The 27,141-nt window shown below is 35.3% G+C and overlaps 1 protein-coding gene across 10 annotated transcripts in view; it reads left to right on the forward strand.

Moving 5' to 3' along the window:
- The window catches only part of stxbp5l (syntaxin binding protein 5L), a 137,337-nt gene that overhangs the window by 83,423 nt on the left and 26,773 nt on the right, over nucleotides 1-27,141 (forward strand). For 4 of the 10 annotated variants that reach the window (XM_052565874.1, XM_052565879.1, XM_052565876.1 and 1 more), the window contains exons 6-20: nucleotides 1,956-2,019; nucleotides 5,879-5,962; nucleotides 8,270-8,393; nucleotides 10,505-10,580; nucleotides 11,191-11,348; nucleotides 12,541-12,613; nucleotides 13,889-14,036; nucleotides 14,189-14,256; nucleotides 15,850-15,890; nucleotides 16,859-17,076; nucleotides 17,436-17,602; nucleotides 17,763-17,888; nucleotides 18,530-18,681; nucleotides 20,943-21,011; nucleotides 22,107-22,172. In XM_052565874.1, coding sequence (XP_052421834.1) covers nucleotides 1,956-2,019; nucleotides 5,879-5,962; nucleotides 8,270-8,393; nucleotides 10,505-10,580; nucleotides 11,191-11,348; nucleotides 12,541-12,613; nucleotides 13,889-14,036; nucleotides 14,189-14,256; nucleotides 15,850-15,890; nucleotides 16,859-17,076; nucleotides 17,436-17,602; nucleotides 17,763-17,888; nucleotides 18,530-18,681; nucleotides 20,943-21,011; nucleotides 22,107-22,172 — 1,634 coding nt within the window. The remainder of the gene's footprint in view (nucleotides 1-1,955; nucleotides 2,020-5,878; nucleotides 5,963-8,269; nucleotides 8,394-10,504; nucleotides 10,581-11,190; nucleotides 11,349-12,540; nucleotides 12,614-13,888; nucleotides 14,037-14,188; nucleotides 14,257-15,849; nucleotides 15,891-16,858; nucleotides 17,077-17,435; nucleotides 17,603-17,762; nucleotides 17,889-18,529; nucleotides 18,682-20,942; nucleotides 21,012-22,106; nucleotides 22,173-27,141) is intronic. The other 6 variants (XM_052565875.1, XM_052565882.1, XM_052565877.1 and 3 more) reach the window with 3 other exon arrangements.

Here is a 27,141-nt window from a genome sequence, read left to right on the forward strand (position 1 = left end):
ACCTTATTTTGCTCAAGGCAACTGAATCTCTTGCAGCCTCAGCAGTATGGAAACAAGAATGATGAGTTGACAAAAGTATCCTCTGCTTTCTGCAGGGGACATGTGATGACTGTCTCTCATGGGAAGCCTGACAGATAAGGCATATGTACAACTGAATTATGATTATTATCTGATTAACTTCTCTCTCCTTTTTCTTTTTCTTTTTTCTTTTTCTTTTTTCTTTTTACATGGCAATTGATAAGTTGGTTAAATGAGTTTCTTTGCTGCTATAGTGCCAGACTTCAATATGGCTGGAGGCATTATGGGATGTTTTGGCTTTGGTTGGCCAAGCATCTCATAACGTCTTGTCAAATAACATTTGAAGTAGCAGACACGGACATAGATGGGCTTCTGTTTTTGTGTATGTCTGTATGCATCATATTTTTTTTTTCTTTAAGAGGCAGACTGGCAGTCCTACTTCACTTTATGCTCTAGGCGACAAAAAAGCATATATGTGTCTTAAATTCAATATATGTGTGAGACATGTTATTCTCGTCGTGCAGATCCCAACCTAATATATAACTCTTTTTTTATATATATATATATAATCCAAGAACAATTGCAACTTGAACTTGACAAGTGATCGCCATGCTTTTGTTGCATGAAAAATAGCAGCTTTGACATTTTAATAATAACTCCAAGAGATTTGTCAAGTTTTTGACATGAGGGTGAGTAGACAATGACAGTATTTCTAGTAGGCCCGTAAAGATGGGGTAGTCAACTTTTTAACTTTATTTTTTCTACAATAACTGTTTTCCATTTAATTCATTGGACGGTGTCACATATTAAAATAAATGGTAGGTCTATTTGCAAATAGTTATTTTATTTTATAATAAATAAGTAGCTGGTTTTAAACCGTTTTGGTTATATTTCACCTAAATATATAACAATTCTTAAATTCTATTTGACTTGTACACCAGGAAAGACAAGTGATAGCTTAAATATGTCAGCGTTAATGATAAGCACAAATGAACTATTATTTCAATTAAGCAGTTGTAACTATGATTATGATTATTATTTGATTTATGTTATATTTTTATGTTAGTGGTGCTAAAAATGCATCAGTAAAAGTGCATCAGTGTTATGTGTGTGAAGTGTGTTACGGTCTGGAGTTTTGAAGACCAGGTGTGATGGGCCGTTCTGTACCATAAAGTCCAGGGTCATTTGTAAGCTCTGAATGGGAATGATGTCTCTGTGTGTGTGTGTGTGTGTGTGTGTGTGTGTGTGTACTTGTATAAAAGTCTTTTGTATCGTCCTTGCTCTGACCATCACTTTACAATTTTTCCATCTCTCTTGTACTTGGCACATTCTCACACATTAAAGTAAATTCACTGGAGGCTGTCAGAGCACATTTTCTATCCTGTTGCTCTTCGATTTTGAAAAACTACTGAAAAAAAGACCTTGATGTGTCCAATTCTGCTAAAAAGACTTTTAGACCATTCTAGCATGTTGTCTGACAAAACTCTTCTTCTTAATTGTATCTATTAATTAATTTATTCAGTTTAATGTTTGAACAGCAATACACTCATTTTCTACTAAAGCTAAAAGGAATACATTACTTCAAAACCAGAGAAATTATCATTAGTGCATTGACTTCTGTATTATTATCCCCCCATAAAATGATACAAGGCCATTATTTCGGCCTTGATGTATTTCCTGTTGAAACAGGATGTTTGTGCTCAGTATATCCAGAGGAGCTCATCCATTTTAGAATCAGCCAATAGAAGTAAAGGACTGTACAGAAAATTGTACACGTGTGTATCTGTTGAAAGTTTATTTTTGTCAGCTTGAATTTGTTAGCCTTTAGATGACCTCAGAGCTAACAGAAATGAATATAAGCCACAAGCTCAGAAAATGTGTCATTTCCAGTGCCCTGTTATCTTTTGAAGGAATTTTTCTTTTTCTCTCTTTCTCAGATCAACAAAGACACATCCAGGTCCTGTTGTTCATCTGAGTGACAGTCCAAAAGATGAGGGAAAGGTGAGGAAAGCATTTCTTCTTTTGCTCATTTTTCACCTGATCAATGGCTCAAAACTTTTGAGAATCTAGTTAACAAGTTTACCACTACAACAACAACAACAACAGCAACAACAAAACATTAGTGTTCCTATTCCTAAGTGTGACTGCTGGAGTTCTTTATAAAAGGTATTTTGCATGCAGTGACACAGTTCTGATTCATTAACACTCATCAGGATACACACACACGCACGCATACACTTGTTATGTGACCTGATGTTCACCCCGACTACTGGTGTTAACATCTTGTATTGAGGATGCATGCTAAAAACCTCTCTCATGCTCTCACAAATTCAGAAATTAACATTCATCTGAAGGAATAGTTTAGTCGAATAATTAACATTTTCTCATCATGTACTCACCCTCAATTTTTTTCGACCCTGTATGTGGAGATAATCAGAGGTGTCAAGTAACGAAGTACAAATACTTCGTTACTGTACTTAAGTAGAAATTTGGGGTATCTATACTTTACTTGAGTGATTATTTTTCAGCCGACTTTTTACTTCTACTCCTTACATTTTCAGGCAAGTATCTGTACTTTCTACTCCTTACATTTTAAAAATAGCTTCGTTACTGCTATTTCATTTCTGCTTGTTTTCATTTCGGCTTGTCATCATTAAAAAAAAAAAAAAAAAAAAAACTATCCAGATAAATCGCGCCATCCGGATAGAGTGAATTTGATTGTGGTTGGATGAGAAGTATAAACATATACCATTCCGACACCCTATTGGTCTTTACGCGATCCATCGCACCTGCACGTGACACAAATCACATCACAGTCCAGCCAGGACATAGACAGTTTTGGGTTCGTTTATCAAAATATATATTTCTTAAAAGTAGGGTTGGGTATGGAACCGGTATCCGATCGCCTCAGAGTCAGTCCGCTTAAATTTCACATGAAACCAGCGTCAGACCGGTCTCCTCCCGTCTTTGAGCGCGCTCTTCAATCCTCAGAGGCGCAGACCGCGAACGGAGCAGCGCATGCGCACTTAAACAAACAGAGGACACAAGGTATGTGTTTATCGATAGATTGTTAGAATAACTGTATAAATACAGTTTACAAAAAGTCACGAGGTAGCAGTCGGTTTCTCATCTGTAAAGTTTTCGCTCATCACACCACAGCCGTTTCCCCCAGCGAAAATCTAGCCTTTAACACATATGAACGAACACATACTTTAATTACACTTACTTAAATATACTTAATTTAATCATACGTACTTTATACATACACTACTGTGCAAAAGTCTTAGACACTTTAGTATTTTCACTTAATGGTGTTCGGACAGTTATTTATATATTTTGCTGTAGTATGTCAGTATAAAATATCAGTTTACATTTCCAAACATTAATTTTCCCGTTGTCAGACTGCTTGTGCATTCAAAGTCGCACTAGATTATTATTAAAATTAATGACCAACTGATATTTCCTATTGACACACTACAGCAAAAGATAAAAATAACTGGCTTAAAACCCTTTTTGGGGAGAAAATACTAATTTTTCCATAAGACTTTTGCACAGTACTGTATTTTAAAAACGACATTGTTGCTACTTTATAAAGAATGACCATACAGTAATTCACAGAACTGATTTAAAACAGTGACAGACAGCACTCATGTTAACTTTTTTATCAGAGTGAGTGACAGAGATACAGTAGAAACATTATGTGTGCTTTTGTATTAAATAATGACCCAGATTGTGAAATACATTTATTAGCCTTAGATTAAGGGAAGCACAACTTGCACAACAAGCTATGGATTTATTTTAAATATTTGTAATGTTCTTTAAAGTTATCCATAGTTTTTTTTGTGGTTCTTTTTTTTTAAAGTATCGGTTCAAGCACCGTTTAGGAGCCGGTACCATTTTAAAAGTATTGAAAAGGCACTGGACCCTATTTAAAAGTTATTATTTCTCACTGGCTCATTTACCAAATGAGTGCTTTTTCTTCGTCCTCCACAAATTAAGCTACTGTAGGTAGTTCGGTAGTGAGATGTTTTAATAAATTAGCGTTTTCGATTGACGATGCGATTGACAATGTTGTGATAAGTAGGCTATACCAACTTTGTAACTCGTTACCCCCCGAACACTGGACATAGCAGACGTATGTACCAAATACAAGAAGCTATCAATCAAGAAAGTATCAGGATTATGATTTCTTTTTCAGTTTTAGTTTTTGATTAATCACTTGGATTAATCATTCATTTTGACAGCACTATAATGTTTACTGTAAATAGACAACCATACAAGTGTAATTGTTACTAAGCCTGCACCAATGTTCTTGTCCATTGCCCTCGCAGATTCCTGCAGCTAAGCTTGGATGTACATAAACATTCCATTAAAAGTTATTGATGACAAGCCTCTGAAGTTTGACTTTTTGCACTATAACAATACTTATTGGCAACTAGTCATCATATCTCTAGTCCTTTAATGTATTTGCATTGTACTAAAGTGCATTCATTTTAAATGGGCATATATGCGGCTGAGGAAGACCTGAAGGTCGAAACGTTGCTTGATTAAATTCCTCTGGAGCAGTAGTTTTCAGTGTTCAGACTTCACTTCTTTATTTGTCTATATCATTTAGTTGTCTTGCACCTGTGTCCTAATTGGATGTTTGGGATGTGCACACCATTTTTGTATTTTTATATATGCGGCTGAAACAGGAAGCCTAGTGCATCCCAAATTTTTCAACATGAACATTATAGTCATTATGGCCTATGGCCTTTAGAAAAATGTTTTTTGAGGCGGTGGGGTAGTACACAATAGGCCCCTGTGGTGCGGCCTAAGCTTTTGTTCTTAATGGCATTTTTTTCCTCTTACATTACTTTTACTTTTATACTTTAAGTAGTTTTTTAAACCAGTACTTTTACACTTTTACTTGAGTAAAAAGCTTGAGTTGATACTTCAACTTCTACAAAAGTCTTTTTAAACCCTAGTATCTATACTTCTACTTGAGTAATGAATGCCAGTACTTTTGACACCACTGGAGATAATAGGAAGAAAGTATGAAAAGTTTTGCAATGAAAATATATATTCATACTTCATGCACTGTATGTTAGGTCTACAATAGATATTTTGGCCTAACGTCTTGTTTTATGTTTTCTGGAAGGAAGAAAAACATAATATACAGGGTTGAATGACATGGAGGTGAGGGATGAAATGTTCGTTTTTTGGGGGGAATCTGTTTCTTTAAAGCATTTCTATGATCTGCTATCTCCAGGAGGAGGCATGACATTTTGGAGAGAGTATCTTGAGGTCATCTTCCAGAAAAAGAATGTTACATGCTGTTGTAGTCACAGCAGATCAGATGCATTATGGGAACTGATACGGACGGGCTTAGGGAACCAATAATGGAAGACAAAACACAAAATGTACTGTAGCAGACACAAATATAAGAGGTATAAGAGGTATAAGAATTCTAATTGAAGGAAGAACGATTAAAATGTAATGAAATTGCAGTTTAGTAAATTTATTTTCCTCTCATTCCAATTCAAAGTCCAGTTCAACTTCTTGTAGTGTGGTGCCAGTGCAGTTCAAATTCACACACATGAACTGAAAGGGAGACAGTTCTTAAATTCACAATTTTTCCCCAACATCTGTGACAGAGAGAAGAGTCTGTTTTGGTCAGCGCTTGCTCCATCATGTCCAGTTAAAGAATAAATGTGCCCAATCACCAGTGTGTCTGTTTTGTTCTGAACCAAAACAGCCAAAAGGCTCTTGACATTTGTAACACACACTCTTACCTCTGTTTCCAATATTTATTGCCATTCTGTTGGGATTCATAGACTCCTGTTTCTCTCTCTCCTCTGTGTGTGTGTGTGTTCCTCAGTTGCTGATAGGTTTCGAGAGTGGTACAATAGTAATGTGGGACTTGAGGGCCAAAAGAGCTGACTTCAGGATATACTATGATGAGGTGAGTGTCAAGTTTTTGTCATTTATACTTCCTTAAAAAGGTGACATGTATTTGTTTGCATAAAGCTGCTTACGGTATATATTATAATATATACACTATTATTCAGTTTTGGAAGAGCAATTTTATTTTTTTCATTTACTTTATTTTTTTTGGGATAGAAGTCGCTATATATATATATATATATATATATATATATATCGGAATTTTGCTTTTTTAACATATCTTATTAAAACTGAATTGAAAGTCTGTCATGACAAAGCTAAATTATTATATCTGATTCTTATGAAATCATCCCATAATGTTGATTGTTGCTTGAGAAATGTATTATTGTTATTATTAAAGCTGAAAAAAAAAAAAGATTTGCTGCTTACAATCTTTTGGATTTTGGAGAAAATATTAATGCTGGTTTGTATATTCATTTATGTACATTATTTTAATCTGACAATATATATATACATTTATATATATATATATATATATATATATATATATATATATATATATATATATATATATATATATATATATACTTTTCTATTGTGTGAAGTGATTATATCTGAAAATACAGACATATATGTTTGATATTCATGCTCTTTCTTTGTCTCTGTGTGGGTGCACAGTCTCTATTTTTGTGTGCGTATTTGTGACCCGAAAGCTCCAGTCTATCATCTTGTTATAATCCAGCCCTCAGCCAAAAACAAGACAGACAGAAATAAATTGGTGAAAAAAAAGGCTATATAAATAAAAAATGACGTCTTTTTTGCACTCCATTGTCCAAGTAAATTTGCTTTTGGTACTAAACAGTTGGCTCATCTGCTCATTTTTTCCACACTGTTGCTGATTTACAACAATACTGAGCACTAAGTCACTTTTCTGATTTAATTTCCCTCCTTGTGCCATGTGGATCTGTTTAGCATAATCACTGCTTGGCACACAACTTTATCTTTCTTCTGAAAGAGGAACAGCCTCCTGCAGCCAGCTGCTCGCATTCATCCTTCCAAAACATGTTTCAATCACAGCGCCCCTTGGCTCACAGCAGCACGCACAAAACCTCCCAAAAACTCACCCTTTTCTCCTTCCAACCCTCTACTGCGGGTTTCAATTCGTTGACAGCGCCCTCTGATCATCTGTCAGCACCGCCTGTACAGAGGCACCGTCGCTCGCAAAGCGTTTGTCAGAGTGGGTAAATGGAAATGTCTAGGGGTCTGCTAATTGCTACTTTAGATGCCCGTCTGGTAGCACACATGTGTGGAAAAAAACATACTTTTAATAGAAAGGACTTTGAACGAGAGAGTGAGGGAAGAGGAGAGATACTGCGAGGAAAAAGACAGGATGGAATAAAAAGAACGACACAAAGGGATATTTTTGTTCGTGTTGAAAGAAATAGGAATAGATTTCGAAAGGTACAAAAATCTCTTTCCCTCACATTCATTTCAACAAATAGACTGAACACAGAACAACCCCTATCATGATATTAGCACCATCATGACTATTTAGATTACATTTTGGCAGATTTTTTTGGTATGTCTCTGAATAATATAGAATATCAGCATCACATATTGTCATACACACTCCTAACAAACATCAAATGAATCTGACTCTGATATCATTTGACTTATTATTTACTGTGTGACATTAGTGAGGTAGATGAGTGGAGATCAGGCTGCTTTGATGGTGGAGTAACTACTGATATCGGATTATTGACTCTCAGATGGATGAAGGTCTAGAGAGAGAGAGAGAGAGAGAGAGACTTTCACAAGCAGGAACAATTAGTCATGTCTTCAGTTCTCGGATTTCTCTAATTTCCGGAGCTAAATTGACGATACACACATGTGACAGGCAGCATCTCTGAATTTCTTTTTTTTTCTCTTTCTCTTTTTTATAGTTACTTCTCCGTCTTCCTCCCTATTGCTTGTTTCTTAGTTTTTTATTCAATACATTTTCATTTATCAAAAATACAGTATTTTCTTTTATCAAAGTGACATTTTATTACAATTTAGAATATCTCTTTTATATTTCTATCTATCTATCTATCTATCTATCTATCTATCTATCTATCTATCTATCTATTTTATCTATCTATCTATCTATCTATCTATCTATCTATCTATCTATCTATCCGTCTGTCTGTCTGTCTGTCTGTCTATCTGTCTATCTATCACTGAAAGTATATCTAGTTTATATGCAGAAAATATCTTACTCTGATCTAACATTATAATACAAATGTATTGTGTTATGATCTGGCCATCATTTAAAATGTTTATCGATGTAGTCCTGATGGCTTCTCTTCTGGTGTCTCTCTGTCAGGCCATTCACTCAGTAAGCTGGCATCACGAGGGGCGGCAGTTCATGTGCAGTCATTCTGACGGCAGTCTGAGCATGTGGAATCTGAGAAACACAGCCAAACCTTTTCAAGTCACCTTCCCTCATGGTGGGTACACAGATATGCATGGGCTTTTTTCACGTTAATAATAATTAGTACAAAACTAGTAAAACTAGTGGTGAGATTAAGGGATGTAAAAAATGGTTACGCAGAATAAGGCATTAATTTACTAATACTAAAAGTAATTATAAACACTCAATACGCTAGTAATAATTGTTAATTGTTAATAGTAATTGTTAAAAGTGAGAATTGGTGCAACCTTTTTTACATTTTTACTTTAAGCCTCTCAAAAAAAAAGAGAAAAAAAAAAAAAAAGGCTTAAACATGTTTATTATCAGTGGTCAACCGATATGTGTTTTTTGACAGCTGATGCCGATGCCAATATCTTGGAAAGCAGGGGGGTCGATAGCCGATATAATAATAATAATAATAATAATAATAATAATAATAATAATAATAATAATAATAATAATAATAATAATAATGTTATTATTATTATTTAAGAAGTTTGAAATCATTTGGCAATGGATTAAACAATATATATACTTTAAATTACAGTATTTTTCACTACTAAATAAATATTTAATAAAAATATAATTAAAGATAAAGTATACGCTATAATCAACAGGGCACTCAATATTCTTGGAAGTTTGTGTGCATTGGAAATCATATTTTTCAAATAAATCCAGGGTAACCCTCATTTTACATACAGTGAAAATTACATTAATATTACAGTGGTCAAATGCATAAAGGCACAGCAACATTTGAAATCACGAGTTTAAAGTTTAAAGCATTAAATTCAGATGGACTGACCATCACGCAGAGAACACGCGATCATGCTGGATAAAAATGCACACTTCACAAGATCGTACAGCTGTATTTGACAAAGTTTGCAAGGTTTGTGAAATTAAATGTTCATTAGTCATTCAAAGATTTGTTTAAATTATATAAATGCATATTTTGCTTAATTCTGACGGCAAACAAGAAAGTATTATAATGTTTGCCTTTCTATTACTAATGGGCCTGATATAAAAGCAATCATTATAATAATTTCTGTATTTATTCATCCCTTTGTTTAACCGTTCTATCTGATTATTAGACAGACTTCTATCCATATTAGACAGAACTGCTAATGACGACGACGAACAAGAGAGAGAATATGAGCACATGTGAGTTCAGGTGCTGCATTCTCAGTGCCGTCAAAGTCACGTCTCGAATACATTGGCCAAGCAGAAAAACTTATGGACTAATGCCGATATTTGAAAAATGCCAAATATCTTTCGATATATCAGCCTTGGCAATATATCGGTCGACCACTATTTATTATGGAATTAATTGTATTCTAGTAATCCTCTGTATGAATTATTTTTAATGTTTATAATGTAATTGACAGGCTTGGACATAAAAAAGACATTGAGCCTCCATTACCATATGACCCTTAAATTTTTAAACATTTAAATGAGATTAATAATTACAGTTGCAGTTTCAGTTTCAGTTGCATTTCTTCCTATCATATAATATGTGATATTTTAACTTGTAAAAGAAAAAAATAAATTTTGCTGGTGTATCATCCTTGTACCCTAAACGTGGACATGCCTTAGCCTTTTATTATTTTATATGAAGCTATTTATATTTATACCAGACTAACCCTAACCCACACACAAACAAACCTTTAAAATTAGCATTTTTTTTTTTTTGCATTTGTAGAACAAAAAACAAAACAAAAAAAAACTTTATTTATTAATATGTCTTCAAATGAACCAAAAGGGAGGTTTTGTCAGTCTTACTTAACTTCTAGGGCTAAATTTTACCCCAAAGTATAGCTAAGTAAACCCACACACAGTTTAAGAGCCCTTCAGCCACGACTCATCATCTATTAGTGAAATATGACTCACCTCACCAGGTGTGTTCATTATGGAGGATGATTCAGTATGTGGGATCGCAGTGTGTGTGTGTGTGCAAGTTTGATTTGACAGGAATAAGTGATTCACTCTCAGTCTTTGTATGTTTGGGGTCCCGGCCTTCAGCTCAGTGGTTATATAAAGATGAACACACTCACACTGGGAAAACTGGTTTCTTAATCAGAGAGTTCTGGACATAAAAATAAGGTGAAAAAGTGAGAGCTCACCATCAAGCCTTTTTTTTTTTTTTTTTTTCAGGCAAGACTCAGAGAGATGGTCGAAAAGAATCATGTAAACCCATTCTCAAGGTCGAATACAAAACCTCCAGAAACAGGTAAGAGAACACACAGCAATCCCAAACAGACCAATATACAGCTGATAAATCTTGGGAAATGCAGACTTGAGTGCTGTGGATGAATTTAGTCCTCCTATTTGCTTGCGACAGATGTGTCCAAGTTCCACTCGAGAACCGTTATTGCCGCTTTATCTTGTCACAAAACAATTAAAGTTTACTGCCTGTTTTATAAAGTCTGGTTTCCTTGGGAGATGAGCAACAAAACATAATTTGAAGAAACTCCATTTTTGATTGCTTGTTTTATTCTTTGTATTTTTTTTTTTTGCCGTTTTCCCCAGTGCTGTGTTCAAAGAAGTGGTCATGAGTGGCTGCCTCAGTTTTAATGATATTTTAGATTAGCTTGGCTGTAATATTGTTTCCCACCTTTTGTTTCTTCCTATTTGTATAGAGAGTATTTCAGGGTTGTGAAAAAGACTTTAAATTGAAACAATATTTTCCATTTGTTAAGGGGATTTTCAACGTAAAAACAAAGCATAAAACTTGCCTTTTAATAAGATATTAGCTTTTGGTTCTTGCCTTGTTAAAGAAAGAAATTAAGAGAAACTAAAGTGGTTTTCAGTTAACACTTCGCTTATTTTCTGTCTTCCAGTAGTGATGCATTTATTGTCTTCTCCGGGGGTCTTTCGTATGACAAGGCAGGACGGAGACCAACCCTAACCATCATGCATGGCAAAGCCATCACAGTGTTAGAGATGGACTATCCAATAGTGGACTTCCTAGTGCTCTGTGATACGCCTTATCTCAACGGTGAGTGTACTGAACTGTCTGTGAGTTCTGTCTCCTGCTCTCTTCCATATAATAAATTAAATGTTAACATATATTAAAACAGGCAACTGCTATTTTTAAACTCAAATTTTCATAATATTACAGATATTACTGTATTTTATTTTACTGAATACATTGAGTCTCGGTGAGTATAAAAGATGTATAAAATAATACCAAACCAGTACATTTGAATGGTACTGAAAATGCATTGTGAATCAATTACACAAAAACTTTTGAAACGTCCAACCTGAAGGAACAAGTCATTTGTGAATCCGACATCAGTAAGGTGAAATGCTACACGTGAACTGATCCTGAATGGTTTGAGAAGTGACAGCTTCGGCTCTGTTCAGTCAAGGGGAAAGAGTGTATCGCTATATCTGTCTTTTTCTCTTGAGAAAAGCAGATACAGACTAATCCCTGTCAAGCACATGTACACGAATGCACAGAATCTGTTACCCAGAATACAACAGCATACATACGGCAAACATCCAGCAAATATGAAGTGATTTCAATTGGTAATTTTTATTTTAAATTCTGCTTGTTTGTTCATTCTGACCAGTGCATATTCAGCACAGTACATGGCCCTGCATCATCATCACCTGTACGTTTTCATGAAAGAGAATTATGGATTCTGCTGTGCATAATTGTTACACACAAACACAGAGGAGATAATTAATGCCTTCGTCCCCTTGGTTTCAAGATGTCACCTTCTCATTAGTTTTCCTCACAAAGCTTAAAGCTGAAGTGTGTAATTTATGCACCACCAGAATAAAGACAATTAGAAAAAGAAAGAGTTGTAAGACAGGGTTTTTTGAACATTCAGTTCGTCTTCAACTGGTCAGACAAACATTTTCGGAGCTTGTCAGGATGCTCAAATAAAAACAAATGGTTGTATCTCACTATTACAGAGATGTTTCACACAAAAATGTACATTTGGTCATTGTGAATTCAACCTGTAAGACTTTTTTTCGGTGCAACACAAATTTTCATATAAATCATTTTAATCTTCAAAAATGTCTGTGTATTTTGTCCATACAGTGAAAGTCAGTGGGGTCAAATGGTGTAGTTTCAAACGTCTCCTTTAAATGATTAAAATCCATACATCTATGTTTTTGTGCTCACTTTGCCTCGAGTTCATAGATGACTATTTGAGATGTTGTGTTTGTGTTGACAGAGGTCCAGGAGCCATATGCGGTGGCGGTTCTGCTGGAGAAAGATTTTGTTGTGGTTGATCTATCCCAGAGCAAGTGAGCAATCTCTTCTTCAGCATCTCTTTCTGTTTCCATTGCCAAACTCACACACTTTATGGCTGAATGATGTAACTCAATGTGATGTACTCCAACAACACCTCACACTAGTACTTCCACCAGAGGCAACATCGCTCAACACCCAATACATTTTGTGTCCGTGCGTGTTACTTTTGAAGATGCTTTGTGGAAAAGAGTTGAAATCTGAGTGTGTGTGTGTGTGTGTGTGTGTCTTTATTTGTTAAGAGTAAATATCATTGGATTTGTCACTCATAAACATCCATCAAATGAGTCATTATTAAGAACCAGAGCCAAGGTCAGCCTGACTCTGTCTCTCTCTCTCTCTCTCTCTCTCTCTCTCTCTCTCTCTCTCTCTCACACACACACACACACACACACACACACACACACACTGGCTGTTTGTCACTCTTTTAAGCATTGCTCCTGCCATAGAAACCCTGCCACTTTTACATCAGATGTTTTCTTTGCTTTAAGGCCATTTCTTCACAAGGACGCACTGAAGGAACAAACAAACAGCTGTACTCAAACCCTCTCTAAACCAGACAGTCATCTATAAATTCCATTTAACTTCAACTGTAAAGTGTACTTTGGTTTAGTTTGATGTTCTTTAAAAACATTATTTAGTTAAATAAGCTTATATAGTAAAAGCAGTAAGCCACTCAAGGCTGCAATGTACTGTATTTTAAAATGATTTCATACAGGTACTCTCAAAAATGTGGTCAAATCAAACATAACCTTGTGCTTATTACTTTTATGTCAGCAATAGCAATATGGTAAAGGCACATTCATTAAGAATAAAAAATAACAGTTGCACTTCAAAATTATTATTATGATTAGAATCTAAATTAATACTAATTCTTCTAGTGGATAATGTAGTTCAATTGCATAAATGTGGGTCAGTTGCTTTAATACAGGACTCGTGGGTATCAGTACCTGGTAGCCCACTTAGAGTCGCCCACAGAGCACATTCTATAAATAGCCTCATTTTCTTTTATCATAATAATTCTCGTTCTTATGTATTTCAAACATGTAGCCCTTTAGCACTTTTATCCCTTCTGGTTGCTCTCACTTAAAGTAAGGTTGGAGACACTTGCCTTTTGCTGTTTATGGTCGTCTTTAGCAACATAATGCACTTAAATACAGTTTTCAGTGGATGTACGGTCACGGATATAGGCTATTTTATGAGAAATGAGTCACAATCTTTTGTGTTTCATAAATGCCTGTTATTTATTTTGAAGTCTCTCTCTCCTGTAGTTTTCCTATCTTTGAGAACCCCTACCCCATGGACATCCATGAGTCTCCGGTCACATGCACGGCTTACTTTGCCGACTGTCCCCCCGACATCATACCCGTGCTTTACTCCATAGGAGCTAAACACAAAAAGACCAGCTACAGCCACAAGGTTTGTCAAAGTTCTTCGTTAATCCTTTAATTTTTTGGAGTTTCTCGATGACCCAAATTGCAGCCTTCCATTTGAAGTGCTTAGTGAAACGTATGATCTAATTTGCTCGGCAGTTGAGTGTTATAGAAATGTGTTTATGTGTTTGTGTTCAGGAGTGGCCGCTCAGAGGTGGCACATGGACGGTGGGTTCACAAACATACCCAGAGATAATCATCACAGGGTAAGTTGTAAGTTGTTGTATTAAAAAACACTTCGGGTTTATGTTCAAGTTTAGAGTTGGTCACATTTTTGTATGTTTTTGAAAGAGGTTCAAATGGTTAAAAACAGTTAAGTAAAACAATCATACTGTGAAGTTTTATTACACTTTTAAGTAACTGTTTTCTATTTCAATATATTGTTAAACGTAATTTAAAGTTTTTAAAGTTAATTTTTAGGCCATTATTTTAATTGTAATGGCACACGATCATTCCGAATTCATTTTAATACACTGATTTGCTTCTCTTTTCTTTTCTTTTTGTGGAAATGTGGAAAACTTGCTATTTGGTTCATGATTCTTTAATGAATAGAACATTCAGAAGAACTGTATTTATTAGAGATTCTGATAGTGTTTATAGTATTTAACAAAACATGCTCAAAAAGAAATTCTGTTTATTTCATGTTATATTAACATGAATTTGGTTACTAGGCATTGGAAGAATTATTTTTTTTTTTCTTCTTTTTTTTTTTTTTTTTTGCATTTCCCATAAGCATCAAGTTGATTAAAATGTGTGTTTTTTTGTCTTAAACTGAATATGTGGATGGCTCAGCCGTCCCAGAGCAACACACTTCATTTTCTCACTTGGATGCTTGTGCATTTATCACATTGTCGCTCACAGCAGTATTGACAGGTACATGGAAAAATATTGGGAGTAAAAACTGAATGTCACACTTGTTGCCAAATCTCCAATGAATGATTTCTAGATATAATACAATAATGAGTGTTTGTATAAATATGGTCACCTTTGACCATGACAACTTTTACAAAATAAACTCTTTTATACTTACTTTTAAACTTAATTTCAACACTTTATCTAATGTATCTACTGTACTAACAATGTCCAACATACAATCATCCAAGACAGATTTTTTTTCATGAATATTACAGTTTATTATCATTTACACCATGTCATATGATGTTGTTATGATGTCATATGTTTATGTAATCTAAAGGCTTGTAATGAAAATTAGTAAAATGCATCTCACAGTATATGTTAAATTAGTAGAACTAAATAAGAAAAAACAATGTGCTTGCTTTTCTTGCACCTCGATTTTGAAAGCATTAAGTTTATCTTGACCTTCAGTTGATTTAAAAGGGTTGTTGCGCAGTTAAAATAAATGGAAGTAAAAAAAATAATAATAAAATAAAACACGGCCCACACAAGGTGGCGCTTCCTACCTAAAATAGTTTCACGCCCCTGCCTCAATAAAGTGAAACTTTCCACCCACATGTGGAGGTCATTTATAGTATTTTTATTTGCTTGAAAACTCTGGATTGATTTTTTTTTCTTCCGAAGCATGCATTGATTCCGTTTGTTTTCACTTGAAGTCAATGATGTCTAAAATGTCCCCTTCTGCTTGACTCTCATTGGTAAATGTATCGCACTTCTCTGCTTTAATTCAATCGCGCTATTGACCCTGCGTGTTGTTCTCTCTGCCTCTTTTGCCCTCCCGTTTCCACAGCTTTCATTGCTTGCTTTCTCTTAAGTGGTTTAGCACACACACTCATTGGCTCATACGATCGCTCTTTCTCCTTCCTCTTTGTTGTCCCCCTCAGACATGCAGACGGATCAATAAAGTTTTGGGATGCCACGGCGAGTAAGTGTTTTTGCTTTGACAAGCAAGTTCCCTCCTTTCAGCCTCATGCTGTTTCTGTCTCACTTTTTTTTTCTCTTACTGCTACCCCCCATTATGCTTTTACATATGATTCCTCATTTCATTCTTTACAACTATAACCAAACAATATATGACCAAAATGGACATCCAGATACCAAATATGTGTTGGTTTCACAACCATGGGCATTACTTAAAGGAATATTCCAGGTTCAGTGCAAGTTAAGTTCAGCCGACAGCATGTGTGGCATAATGCTGATCATCAATTCATTTCTCAATTTCTATTGAATAATGGTGCGAAAGAACGAAGTTTATACATTTATTGAAACATTTACATGAATTCTTGTGTTAAAATGTTGTATTCCGCATTACATCAAAACCTGAAACTATTTACTTTGTTACCACTGGTGTTGAGGTGAACAATTCATCTGTGCAAGTTAATCTATGAAAAAAAAAAAATATATATATATATATATATATATATATTTTTTTTTTTAATAATTTTAATAAAAATCTGAAAATGTGCTTCTTTTTTTTAACAATTATTAATACGTTATTGTTACAGTTATCAGTCTTGGACTTTAAAGGGATAGTTCACCAAAAAAACACAAATTCTGTCATTAATTACTCACTCTCATATCATTCCAAACCTGTAAGACCTTTGACATCTATGCTTCAACTGTAATTTTATGAAGCTAATATAATATTTTTTGTGCGCATTATACAGATAAATAAATAACATCTTCATTCAACAATTTATTTTTTTTCCATATCTTTTTTTCCCCCTTAAAGTAGACACTAATATTTTATGGTGCCATCATTATGCTACTAATAAGTGCTTTTGATTAAGCTTAACTTGTACTAAATAAAAAAAATATGTCCTTTAAAGTACTGTTTCATCACCATTCATTATGTAAAAGATGTGATGTGGTGATAACCTCCATCTCTGTCAGTCACACTGCAGATGTTGTATAAGCTCAAGACGTCAAAGGTGTTTGAGAAGCCTAAGAGTGGAGATGTGGGACGAAGCGCTGAGCTTGTGGAGGAAGACCCCTATGCCATTCAGATGATCAACTGGTGCCCGCAGAGCCGTATCTTTTGTGTAGTCGGCATCAGCGCCCACGTCATCCTGTACCGCTTCAGCAAACATGACGCCAACACCACCATCACGGTGAGTGTGCTCTTAAAGTGATAGTTCACCCAAAAATGCAATCAACATTTCTTACTTGCGTGTTGTTCCAAACCTTTATGGCCTTCTGTGTAACACAAAATAAGATATTTTAAAGAATGTTTTGTCCATACAATAAAGGTCAGTGGGGTCTAAAACAACATTGTATGCCACTGACTTTTATTGAATCAAAAAAAAAAACAAAAAAAAAAAAAAAAAAAAAAAAAAACGCTTTTGTCTTTTGTGTTCAGCAGAAAGAAACTAATTTTGAGTGAACTGTGCAAATTAAGGTGAACCTTTAAGAGTTTGAGTACATGCTATAGATTTGATGGATTAACTTTGTGTTGCATTTGTGTGTGTAGTCCCTAGAAGTGCGACTTCAGTGTGAGATGGAGGATGTCATCTCTCCATCGGATACAGAGAACACTCCATGTTTTTCGGACCCCAGCGGTCTCTCACCTCAACCTCAGCCTCCAAGTCCCCGCAGCAACACCCCAGACAGTGTGCGGGACAGCATCCCTTGCCTCAAGTGAGACTATGCAACATTCCTCCTGTTTATGTTTTCCTATGTAGGACTTGATAAGATGAACTTGCTTACTAGATAATTCTACATAGAAAATATTAGGTCAGTAAAGTGTAACAGTCAAAACAGATTCCACATATACTGAATCTGAATACTGTCGTCACAGGGTTAAAGATCGGACGATCAGAATGCCTCCTGGGTACCAGGCGGAGCTGGTGGTTCAGTTATTATGGGTCGATGGAGAACCGCCACAACAAATCACCAGCTTGGATTTAAACTCTGCATACGGACTGTAAGTGGCCCTACCTCTTTGAAGTCATCTATTTTATTCAGCCAATAGAATCCTTACTTTTTACTGTAATTTAATAGTGTTTTCCATTTTGCCTTGAAAATGAATACTGTATTATTTTACTATACAGTGCCATGGCAATACCAAGGTTTTGTGGACTTTACTGTGGTATATGAGTGTGGGACAGCACTTAAGTATAGGGACCAATTCTCACTTTCAACTTCATGTAGTTGCTTATTAGCATGCCTATTATTAACATATTGGCTGTTTAAAGCACATATTCTGCATGATCATATTCTACATCCCTGAAACTAAACTTTACAAGTACCTTAATAACTATTAATAAGCAGCAAATTAGGAGTTTATTGAGGCAAAAGATGCAGTGAATGGTTTATTAATGGAAATAATTAGACATTAACATTAAGTGTAACTGAGTATGGTAATCTAACACCAGTGCTCCCATGTTTAATGTAATTGAATTTGTCATCATAAAAACTCCAGACTTATGTGTCCAGCTGTTATTCCAGCTTGCAGGGTCTTTGATTTTGATTGAAGTGATAAAACTCTAATTATAAGTTGGCCTTCTTTTGAATCTTCTATGAAACATAGTTGTGTATGCTCAGTGAGTGTGTGTGTTCGTGCAGGTTGGCTCTAGGTAACTGCAATGGTTTGGCAGTGGTGGACTACCTGCAGAAAACCATTCTGCTGTGTATGAACACCCTGGAGCTTTACGGATCCGCAGACCCTTTCCAGCGACTAACACGCTCTCCTCGCAAAAACCGACAGTCCACATCAGGTACACATGCACTATGTGTCTCAGAATCCCACAAATGTTCAAACACAGTGTGTTTCTTTGTAACAAAGCTGTAAAATAAATTTCAGCTATGACCACACGTCACTGGCATGCACCTACAAACATGCTCAGCACTTCATTTCATCAAAACCAAACTTTGCAAATCTCAGGCTGTCTAACTTCTGTCCTTACCTGTCTCTTGTTCATTTAACATAACACATACGCACACAGTCCCTCTCTTTAACTGCATGGGACAGACTGCATTCCCGGTTGCCTTCTCTGCATGTCGTCTGTTGTATCTCTGTTGCTGTTGGTCTTTGCCTGAGAACGACACGTAACAGAGAACACAACGTAACCTGCCATACGGACTCGCTGTTACTAATCCAGCACAGATCTCGCTCCACCTGCCCTCCTCTCTCCTCCTACCCCGACTGCTCACACACATACACACTCAAACGACCATCCAGAGAAAGAAGATGTCATAAGTGAAAGCTGAAGATGAAGATCTGTTTTCATAGAGCTTAATCAAAAGGAAGCCGTGGGGAGGCGGCCATACTGGCTCCTCACTTCAAAGTGGTCGCTCTCCCTCCTCTTGTTCAGGCAGCTGTATCTTTAGAAACCAAGAGGCTTTGAGCCGACATGGAGATGCAGAGGTGGGCAGAAAGGTCGTTCGGTGCAGTCGAAGAGTGATTTTGATCCCATAGCTTATGTAAGCTCTCAAAAAAGAGAGAGAATGTCTTAACGCTCACCCACACACTCAGGCCAGTGTGTATAAAGGGACGGTTTTGTACTCTTTATGTTTTCCAATCCGATAAAAGGAGCGGAGGTCCCACTCAGTTTTTATTCTATCATTGATTTCATTCTTTAGTCATTCTCTATATATATATATGGCGGGATCCGAAAGTCTGAGACCACTGATCAGAATGTTTCTATTTTGAAATTTTGAATGCAGTTTATTATTATTATTATTATTATTATAAAATTGTCAGTATAATAAAAAAAATATATCACTCATTAGAATGTAATCGTACTTTCGTATTTTAATAGTAATTTTATATTATATATTTTGTTATCTTATACTCACACAGACTACATATATCTAATTAAAATACAGTGAAAATAGAAATATTTCAAATTATTATTACAGTTTTCTTTTTAAATATATTTAACATATAATTAATTTGTGTGATTTATCTATTCTGATTTGCTGCTCAAGAACCATTTCAATGTTGAAAAGTATTCTTTCAGAATTTTTGATGAATATAATTTTCAAGCATTTATTTAAGATAAATGTATTTGTTCTCAAATGTGATTCAATCAAACAATCAATCAATCAATCAATGACCCCAAACTTTTGAATGGTAGTATAAATATCTTTAAATTGATGTACACCTACACGAGTTAAGACCTATCAGTGACCAATAAATGAATGGACCCTTTTGGTTCATGACGTAAATTAATAATGGCTGATTGAGAATTGGTCATAATAAGCTTATTTCATTATTGAAAAAAAAAAAAAAAAAAAAAAAAACTGGGAGTATTTGTGTTTTGCTATTAAAAAAATACTTTAAAATCTACAACTTACGTTTATCTCCAGGTTTGAATTTTTTTTTTTAAACCAACAGCTTCAGTCTGGTCTGAGACTTTTGGACCCCACTGTATCAGCAGTGCTGCAGTTTGCATTGTGTGTGCAGCAACATAATAAAACTAAAATGCTTACTTTACAATCAACAAAATGCAACATTTTGATGCAGCAACTTCCAGTAGGTACAAAAACAGCAAAGCTCATGTGATCCTGCTGCTGTCAGACTTTCACCCTCAGTTTAGACAGGGGATCCATCTGCAAAACGATTCCATAATACTAATACATACTTATGCTAAATGCATCTTCACATATATATTTTAAACACTGAAGAGAGAAGTCATTTCTGTTTTATGTCAATATTTATGTTTGTTCGTACAATTTCTGTGCCACCTTCCGTGGTGGCTGTTAATCTTGAAAGGACTTTTCCTTATGTTTAGTTCTGTTTTCTGCCTTATTTTGTTGTTTTTGGTAGAAGTATAAAAAGCAAAAGGTTAGGATTAATTTTCCTATTTTCATTCCTTCGTTTTCTCCCTCAGTACACTGGGTCTTGCTCAGATTGCGGTCACGTGCGTTTTGTCACTCTGAGCCTATTTTGTTCTTCTCTCCTCCTGTTTTCCTTCCCTCACTCCATGTCTCCTCTCATGGGTGGCGGTGCTGGGGCATGGGGGCGCTGTTGCAGACTTTTGCATGCGCGGCCTGTCTAACTTTTATTCCGATTCAAAGAAACGGATCCGTACTTCCTACCAGAGTAAGTCATGTCTCCAATGAAACATCGATAGGGGCAACACAACAGCAAGGAGGCAAAGCACAGACAATGGGATGTCATTTATCAAAATGTGTTATTTTGAGGAAGTTTACAATAGGTAGATTTACCATACCATATTAAATTCAATGCAGCGTTATTTATAGTAATTAAATGAATTGTTACAGGATATCACATATCCTGAATTTGCGTACATCAAAACATCCAGTTACAACCTTTGATTGTCTCCTTGCTCAGTGTTTTATTGATTTGTGCCAAAGGTTTGTGTAAATGAACCAATCACAAATGACCACGTTCTCACACTGTGTAAAAAAAAAAAAAAAAAAAAAGACATGACATTACAGGACATGACATGACTTATCCATAAAAAAGAAAGACAAAAAAAAAAATAGAACTTGTTTTTGTATAGGGACAAAAGTCAATATAAAAATATAAATTTAAGTTACAATCATTCTACAGTAAGTGACTAGTGAATTTATATGCAGAAGAACTTTTTTTTGTGTAAATAAATACAAAATAAAATACTCTATTTGTGAAAATGAGGCTTTCACTGCACTTATGTATATGACCATATAAAGTTATAGCTATTATTTAATTTAAAAAAAAAATTGCTAACCATGTACTTTGCAGAAATACTTTAGTTTCTCACACACACACTTTTAAAATGAAGATATTTCTGCAGTGGAGGCCTCATCATGTTTTTACCATCATGCCTTGAGTAACCTCGATGCGGTTTTTGTCTCTCCTGCATGCACACACATGCATGGAATTGTTGTTGGTATTATTACACATGCTTGATTCTGGAGTTAATATACAGAACAGCTCATATTCACAACTGACCGAACAAAAACGCCATGGCCATAAATACCGTATACACCTAGTTAAATGTTTAAAAACTCTCTTATTAAGATGTCTATACTGTACATCTTCCTTGCATCGCTCCAGGATCATGATAGTGTCTCAGACCACATTGTTTGTCCTGGTGATATGATGCATGCAAATGTGTTTGGTGGTCATGGAACCCGATGATTATTGCCATCTTCTTCCTCTTACTATGCCTTCCATATTCCTCCATGGCAGGCCTTACAGAGCTTTCTGATAATCAGGTGTCTTTGGACCTAGAGAGGAGCAAGTCACCCACCTCAGGTAACTCATGACCGCACACATCTATGATAATCTCACCTCCTCTGATAATCAAGCATATGTCTATACTTCTATCTTTGACAGCCATACCCATGTTTGACCACACCCACTTTATATAGTCACACCCTATCATGACCAAGCCTATCTCAAATAGCAGTATCACCTTTGATAATCACAAATACGCCACAAAAATGTTAAAAACTTGATTCCACTTGTGGTGAAAAAGTCACACATTTCAGATTTAATGACCAAAACTTCTCAATTCCGACACTCACATAAACCTTCAAACCTTCATCAAACCAGCAGTTTTCATCTTTTTCTTTTCTGTCCTCTTCTGAGTTTCCCCACAGCACAGGTATTCAGTCCCTGGAGGCTTTTTTCGACTGCTCTTTTACCCCCAATGTCTTTGTTTCTTCCTTCTTCTTCTTTAAAGGAATCATAACCTGTGTAGAATTTTTATGAGGATATGCTCATGTTTACAGAGCTCTACTCATTGTTTGCATCGCCTCAGTGGGATGAACATGACGACAACTAAAGTGCTTGTCCTTGAGGATCTAAATAGAGCTCTTAATTTAGAAGAATTCTTTCAGTAACGCTTTGATTTCTCAGGGGAAAAAAATATTGTATTGTGACTTTTTTAAGTTATTATTGTTAGAAATATCAGAGGCACATTTTGTGTGGTGTCTTAAGAATACAAAATGTGCTGTCTGTTTTTCTCTCTCTCACTTCACTCTCATGTCTCAGTGCAGTTGAAGCCTCTGCTTGTTTTCCCAGTTCCCAGCTCAGCAGGCATCCTGAAAGATGCAAGTCGCTTTGGTAAGATGAGCTGAGCTGTAGCCTGACATTAGTAGTTTGAGAGGAAGAAAGGATACATGAGATTCACTTCTGAAATGTGGTGGTGTATCGAGCATTTGAAAAAATAATTCACCAAAAAATGAAAATGAGCAAACCTATATCAGTTTATTTCTTCTGTGGATTACAGAAAAGTTGATGTATTGTTTTCATACAACAGTGACAGAATTGTCAATTCTGGGTGAACAGTTCCTTTAAGATCTCAAGTCTGTAGTGAAGCACAGGCGTCACATGTGTGTGATTTTCTCTAGAATATTCTGTGGTAAAGAACTGGCTGTCAGAACAGTATCCTTTGTGTGTTTTCTTTGGGATTTGTTGTGCTGGCTTCAGGCTGCTGAGTAATTCAGATGTGTTTTTTTGTGGAAGCAGCTATTATGACAGGAGTCGGGAAATGGCCTTCTACAATTGGCTGGGGAATTCAGCCAAAAATTGGACTGAGATTCTGGGCATCAGCCACTGAAACATGAAAAGAGATTTTGAAGGACTATAGAGAAAATATAAATAATGATGAAGGAGAATACTAATACATTATTTGTTTGTGTTTACTGTATTTATTTCATTGCACTCATGTTTGAGTGAATGATGCATGTGACATGCATCACTTTTCCCTCCCTACATTTCGAATATTGTAATTAATATGATTCTGCCTTGATGGTAAGGCATTCCAAATGTTTTTGGAATGTAATGGCAGATTCATTGGCTTGTTAAAGCTATTTTCTGTTTAAGTATCCTACAATTAAATTATATTTTCACTTTTTTTAACATAATCTGGCACAATGACAGCTGATTGGAAAATATGCACAATAATGTACATTTTGTGTGTTATATACTAGTTAAGAAGAATAAATATATTGCCCTTAAATTATATTTTTCATGATTTTTGTATTCTTAACATATTATTTTGTGACACCACTGTGTCAGTTCTGCAAACAAGCACACACACACACACACACACGCGCAGACACACACACACACACACACACACACACGCGCGCACGCACGCACGCACGCACGCACACACACACACACACACACACACACACACACTATATATATATATTATATATATATATATATATAGTACAAACCAAAAGTTTGGTCATTCAAAGAGTTTTCTTTATTTTTATGATTATGAATATATATATATATATATATATATATATATATATATATATATATATATATATATATATATATATATATATATATATATATATATATATATATATATAAATACTGGACATAAAGGTGCCCATCGTTAAAGAAGCATTGAAACAGGTAGGGAACAGGAATCCAGGTCCTCTGTTAACTTTGTGCCTTACCACAGATGAAAAGATGTTATTTGCACATGACTCTGTTTGTTGTGCTACATTCACAGAAAAAAAAAAAAAAAAAAAAAAAACTAATTAACCTTGAGATGATGGAAATTGGCTGAATCAAATAAATGTTTGATGGCACTGTTGTTATATGACCTTTGTTTATTTGTTAATACTTATATTTCAGCTTGTAGATGTGTGCTTTTGAAAGTAGCATTAAGCCAGAACAGATAAATACTGAATGGACTCAATGTTGCGCAGCTGTTTCTGGCGCTGTTTTCATGCGTTTGCTCAGGGGCACGAACCGTTTACCATTACAAACACTTCATGTGCTCACCTCAGCTGATATAAAATGACACTCTGCTTTAGCTGCTAATGTATTTACTTGATCTGAAAAAGGTTGATTTTTGCAACATCATCTCGTCAGTATCATCTCTGATCTCAAGCACACCTCTCAGTCTGCCCTACTCCCCATCAAGTCCAGCAATTGGGCTGCAGTCCACTTTGAAGTTCTCATAAGTGTTATATCTCTCTATCTAGTTGACTAGTTGTTGTTGTTGTTTGTTGTTTGTGCGGGTGTTGTTTTTGTCAGCAGGGTGAGGTGGGTTGCTGAGACCCTGTTGATTGTGGCACATTGCCAGGTGGTTAATAAACTGAAATGTCAGCCATCGACTGTGACCAGCAAATATATTTTTAGAAAAAAGATTATTCTGGAATGAAAGGGAGAAATGGGAGCAAAAGAAAGTGGATGTGAAAGGACAGAAAGCAGTAATTTGTTTTCCAATTTTCTGATAAGCTTATTGTACTTGTCTAACCTGCAGAGATGAGTGTGCATTAAACCCCTTCTGAAGCACAAAAGCTTAACTTAATGTGTCATATCATCATGAAATATTCAAAACATCTCCTGATAAAAGATTACTTTTGTGGTAACATTTTCAGTCTAAGCCAGTATTCTTAAATTTGGTAGTCTGTTTCTAGCTCTTCATTAGCTGGTCTAATTTGGTCATTTAGGTGGTTAAGCTGTTTTTTTTAAGCAGGGTAGCTAGAAGTTAGCTATATGTTCCAAACCACATCTACAACATTGTTTAAAAAAACAACAAAAAAACAACAATAATAATAATAATAATACAAATAAATAAATAAAAAAACAGAGAGCTGGCAGAAAATTACCTGAACATTTTTACGGTGTCACTTCAGCTTGATTGCTGCAGTAGATAAATTACACAGAAATGACATTTTGGGAATTAATTTTACTAATGTTTTAAATATAAATTAAAAACCAAAGTGAAACAAACATTCAAACATGTAGGGTTAATAATGTTTTTTTAAAGAGTCTCTTAAAGGCTTAGTTCACCCAAAATTGAAAATTAGGCTGCATTTTACTTACCCCTGAGGCAACCTACTGTAGGTGTAATTGACTTTCTTCTTTCAGACGAATCCAGTCGGAGTTATATAAAACATTGTCTTTGATCTTTCAAGCTCTATCATTGCAGTCAGTGGTGATGCATTGCAAAAGATGCAAAAGATGTGAAATAAAAAGTGCCCTTCCTTAAAAAAAAAAAAAAAAAAACCCTGCTGATTTAAATATAAGCCAATAGGAGACTGGTTTGCCTTTGCTAAAGTAAGGAACCTTTGGGACCTTTTTAAGGATTCTTTGATAGATAGTAATTTTTTTTCAGTTTAATGCACCATTGTTGAGTAAAATAATTGATTTCTTGCCATAGTAATAATAATAAATGACTTTTATTATGATAATAATAAAACAAATAATAATAATATAATAATATTATTAAATGATAATAATAAAAAACATTTAATTTGCTTTTCATTAAAAATATTTAAACACTTTTTTTAGATACCAGATGTGCTGTCACCTTTTACTTTTATCTGTTATCCCGTAAAGTCAATGTAAAGTAAGCTGATGCAGCAGCACAGATGGGTGAAACAATGTGGGCAGTCCTGAGCTCATATCGGCATAAAAAAAAAAAAAAAAACCAGATTTAAATGAGAGCAAAAAAATAAGCTTTTGGACAGAAGTGCAGATGGTTCCAAAAAAAAAACACGAGGAATGCCATTATTGTTGAAGCAGAATAACCAGTCCTCTGATACACTTGTTATTCTCTCACAACGCTGTTCTCTCATCTTTACCCTCAGCAGTCTGGCATCAATTCACACAGCAATCATGATTTTTACTCTCAGGTCGACACCTGCAGTGATTTGTGAGTCTTATGAATTCATCCTGTCTAACGGGGTTAAATGCAGCGAGAATCTCCGCCATTCTGTGTGTGCTGAAATGTCCTCAGTATTTGAACAAATAAAAAGAAGAAAGTCAGTTGCTGCTGAAAAGAAAAATGATACTAGATATTTTCCAAGGTTGAGATGGCTTTTCTAATAAAAGCACATTAAACAAAGGTCTATGCAATGGCATGCCTAAGATTTCTCAAATGTTCTTTATATACACTCACCTAAAGGATTATTAGGAACACCTGTTCAATTTCTCATTAATACAATCACATGGCAGTTGCTTCAATGCATTTAGGGGTGTGGTCCTGGTCAAGACAATCTCTTGAACTCCAAACTGAATGTCAGAATGGGAAAGAAAGATGATTAAAGCAATTTTGAGCATGGCAAGTTTGTTGGTGCCAGACAGGTTGGTCTGAGTATTTCACAATCTGCTCAGTTACTGGGATTTTCGTGCACAACCATTTCTAGGGTTAACAAAGAATGGTGTGTGTAATAATATAAACTCCATAATCATCGGGAAGAAGGAGACGGCAATCGGCGCACAATCAAATGAAACTTTA

The sequence above is a fragment of the Carassius gibelio genome, chromosome B9, assembly GCF_023724105.1.
Source record: "Carassius gibelio isolate Cgi1373 ecotype wild population from Czech Republic chromosome B9, carGib1.2-hapl.c, whole genome shotgun sequence".
Lineage (NCBI taxonomy): Eukaryota > Metazoa > Chordata > Actinopteri > Cypriniformes > Cyprinidae > Carassius > Carassius gibelio.